This window comes from Nothoprocta perdicaria, unplaced genomic scaffold, assembly GCF_003342845.1.
Source record: "Nothoprocta perdicaria isolate Ctin4 unplaced genomic scaffold, notPer1 scaffold_981, whole genome shotgun sequence".
In the NCBI taxonomy this organism is placed as follows: domain Eukaryota; kingdom Metazoa; phylum Chordata; class Aves; order Tinamiformes; family Tinamidae; genus Nothoprocta; species Nothoprocta perdicaria.
Genome location: NW_020456289.1, coordinates 1,214 through 5,317, shown reverse-complemented (window position 1 = coordinate 5,317; position 4,104 = coordinate 1,214). Strand labels below are relative to the sequence as shown.

At 71.0% G+C, this 4,104-nt stretch overlaps 1 protein-coding gene across 1 annotated transcript in view; it reads left to right on the top strand.

Annotated features, from left to right (window-relative positions):
* LOC112959337 (blue-sensitive opsin-like) overlaps positions 1–982 on the top strand; it is a gene marked incomplete at its 3' end in the record, with an annotated part of 4,207 nt that extends 3,225 nt beyond the window's left edge. Inside the window, exon 3 of the mRNA XM_026053341.1 lies at positions 703–982. Coding sequence (XP_025909126.1) covers positions 703–982 — 280 coding nt within the window. The remainder of the gene's footprint in view (positions 1–702) is intronic.
* Between the last annotated feature and the right edge of the window lie 3,122 nt (positions 983–4,104).

Genomic DNA, 4,104 nt, shown 5'->3' with positions numbered 1-4,104 from the left:
GCTCCATGCCCACGTTGCCTCACTCCCAGCGGCCGCTCCATGCCCATGATCGGTCAATCCCAACGGCCGCTCCGTGTCCACAATGGCTCATTCCCAATGGCCACTCCATGCCCACGTTGGCTCATTCCCGATGGCCGCTCCGTGCCCACGTTGGCTCATTCCCAACAGCCGCTCCGTGCCCATGATCGCTCATTCCCAACGGCCGCTCCGTGCCCATGATCGCTCATTCCCAACGACCACTCCATGCCCACGTTGGCCCATTCCCAACGGCCGCTCCGTGCGCGTGGTGCCTCACTCCCGACGGCCACTCCATGCCCATGATCGCTCATTCCCGATGACCGCTCCGTGCCCACGTCGGCTCACTCCCGACGGCCGCTCCGTGCCCACGTTGGCTCATTCCCAGCGGCCGCTCCGTGCCCATGATCACTCATTCCCGATGACCGCTCCGTGCCCACGTCGGCTCACTCCCGACGGCCGCTCCGTGTCCACGTTGGCTCATTCCCAACGACCACTCCATGCCCATGATCGCTCATTCCCGATGGCCGCTCCGTGCCCATGATCGCTCATTCCCGATGACCGCTCCGTGCCCACGTTGGCTCATTCCCAACGACCACTCCATGCCCATGATCACTCATTCCCAACGACCACTCCATGCCCACGTTGGCCCACTCCCGACGGCCGCTCCGTGCGCGCGCCCCGCAGGTGGCCAAGCAGCAGGAGCAGTCGGCCACGACGCAGAAGGCGGAGCGCGAGGTCACCAAGATGGTGGTGGTCATGGTGCTGGGCTTCCTGCTCTGCTGGCTGCCCTACGCGGCCTTCGCGCTCTGGGTGGTGACGCACCGCGGGCAGCCCTTCGACGTGGCGCTCGCCTCCGTGCCCTCCGTCTTCTCCAAGGCCTCCACCGTCTACAACCCCATCATCTACGTCTTCATGAACAAGCAGGTGGGCGCGCGCGCCCGCGGCCGACCCACGGCGCCCACGGGTGCCACACGGCATCCCTGGGGTCCCCTGGAGCCTCACAACACCCATGGGTGCCACACGGCATCCCCGGGGTCCCCTGGAGCCTCACAACACCCACGGGTGCCACATGGCATCCCCGGGGTCCCCTGGAGCCCCACAGTGCCCATGGGTGCCCCACGGCGCCCACGGGTGCCACACGGCATCCCCGGGGTCCCCTGGAGCCCCACAGTGCCCACGGGTGCCCCACAGCATCCCCGGTGTCCACGGGTGCCCCACAGCATCCCCGGTGTCCCCTGGAGCCCCACAGTGCCCACGGGGTCCACTGCAGCCCCACAGCGCCCACGGGTGCCCCACAGCATCCCCGGTGTCCACTGCAGCCCCACAGCGCCCACGGGTGCCCCACAGCATCCCCGGGGTCCCCTGGAGCTCCACGGCGCCCACGGGCGCCCCACAGCATCCCCGGGGTCCCCTGGAGCCCCACAGTGCCCACGGTGTCCACTGCAGCCCCACATCACCCACAGGTGCCACACGGCATCTCCAGGGTCCATGGGTGCCCCACAGCATCCCCGGTGTCCAATGCAGCCCCACAGCACCCACGGGTGCCACACGGCATCCCCGGGGTCCCCTGGAGCCCCACAGCGCCCATGGGTGCCCCACAGCATCCCTGGTGTCCAATGCAGCCCCACAGCACCCACGGGTGCCACACGGCATCCCCGGGGTCCCCTGGAGCCCCACAGCGCCCACGGTGTCCCCTGGAGCCCCACAGCGCCCATGGGTGCCCCACAGCATCCCCAGTATCCACTGGAGCCCCACGGCGCCCACGGTGTCCAGTGCAGCCCCACAGCGCCCACGGGTGCCCCACAGCATCCCCGGTGTCCCCTGGAGCCCCACAGCGCCCACGGGTGCCCCACAGCATCCCCGGTGTCCACGGGTGCCCCACAGTGCCCACAGGTGTCCACTGGAGCCCCACAGCGCCCACGGGTGCCCCACAGCATCCCCGGGGTCCCCTGGAGCCCCACAGCGCCCATGGGTGTCCCACAGCATCCCCGGTGTCCACTGGAGCCCCACAGCACCCACGGGTGCCACACGGCATCCCTGGTGTCCCCTGGAGCCCCACAGCACTCATGGGTGCCACACAGCACCCTGGCGTCCATTGGAGCCCCACAGCACCCAAGGGTGCCCCACAGCACCTACGGGTGCCCTACAGCAGCCTGGTGTCCCACATTGGAGTCCCACAGCACCCACGGGTGCCCTACGGCACCCAGACCTCCCCCACAGGGCCCCGGTGTCCATTGCAGCCCCACAGCACCCAAGGGTGCCCACCAGCACGCTGGTGTCCGTTGGAGCTCCACAGCACCCATGGGTGCCCCATAGCGCCCTTGTATCTCTTGGAGCCCCACAGCACCCATGGGTGCCCCACAGCACCTAGGGGTGCCCCACAACACCCTGGTGTCCACTGGAGCCCCACAGCACCCATGGGTGCCCCATAGCGCCCTCGTATCTCTTGGAGCCCCACAGCACCCATGGGTGCCCCACAGCACCTAGGGGTGCCCCACAACACCCYGGTGTCCACTGGAGCCCCACAGCACCCATGGGTGCCCCATAGCGCCCTCGTATCTCTTGGAGCCCCACAGCACCCATGGGTGCCCCACAGCACCTAGGGGTGCCCCACAACACCCTGGTGTCCACTGGAGCCCCACAGCACCCATGGGTGCCCCATAGCGCCCTCGTATCTCTTGGAGCCCCACAGCACCCATGGGTGCCCCACAGCACCTAGGGGTGCCCCACAACACCCYGGTGTCCACTGGAGCCCCACAGCACCCATGGGTGCCCCATAGCGCCCTCGTATCTCTTGGAGCCCCACAGCACCCATGGGTGCCCCACAGCACCTAGGGGTGCCCCACAACACCCTCGTATCTCTTGGAGCCCCACAGCACCCATGGGTGCCCCACGGTGCCCCCTCCCCGGGGGGCCCTCCAGCAACACCCGCTGGACGGTGACGCCCCGGCGCTGCCCCTGGTGACCCCCAGCAGCCGCCGGGTGACGCCCCTGGGTGACGTCCGGGTGACGTCCGGGTGACGTCCGGGTGACGTCCCGGTGACCCCTCCCCCCCGAGGCCCCCCCAGGCGCCGCCCCAGTAACAACCGGTCGCTGTCCCAGTTCTGCTCCCAGGGACCCCCCCGGGGACCCCCCGGCACCCCGGGGACCCCCCGGCACCCCCGGCCGTGCCCCGCTCCTGTGACACCCGCCCAGGGTCCCCTTGGCAGCGCGCAGGGTGCCGGGGCCGCAGTGTCACCCGTGGGTGACACCGTCGCCACCCCGACAACACCCCAAGCACCGCGGGGACACCCTGTGGCCCGTTGCCATGGCGCCCGCGGAGGGGGTCCCCGTGGCGCCGCTCGGGCGGGTGTCACCCCGGGCGGGTGTCCCCTGGGTGGGTGTCACCCCGGGGCGGGTGTCCCCTGGGCGGGTGTCACCCCGGGTGGGTGTCACCCCGCGCGGGTGTCCCCTGGGTGGGTGTCACCCCGGGGCGGGTGTCCCCCATGCAGTGGGTGTCACCCTGGGCGGGTGTCCCCCGGGTGGGTGTCCCCTTGGGGTGGGTGTCCCCTGGGCGAGTGTTCCCCCAGGTGGGTGTCCCCCCGGGTGGGTGTCCCCCTGGGGCAGGTGTCACCCCGGGTGGGTGTCACTCCAGGCGGGTGTCTCCCTGGGTGGGTGTCCCCTTGGGGTGGGTGTCCCCCTGGGTGAGTGTCCCCCCAGGTGGGTGTCCCCCCGGGTGGGTGTCCCCCATGCAGCGGGTGTCCCCTGGGTGGGTGTCCCCCAGGCGGGTGTCCCCCTGGGCGAGTGTCACCTCGGGGCGGGTGTCCCCCAGGTGGGTGTCCCCTGGGTGGGTGTCCCCCACGCAGCGGGTGTCCCTCCGTGCGGGTGTCCCCTGGGTGGGTGTCACCCCAGGCGGGTGTCACCCCGGGCGGGTGTCCCCTGGGTGGGTGTCACCCCAGGCGGGTGTCACCCCTGGGCGAGTGTCCCCCCAGGTGGGTGTCCCCCCAGGCGGGTGTCCCCTGGGTGGGTGTCCCCCCAGGTGGGTGTCCCCCCACAGCGGGTGTCCCCCGGGTGGGTGTCACCCCGCACTGGGTGTCACCCCGCGCG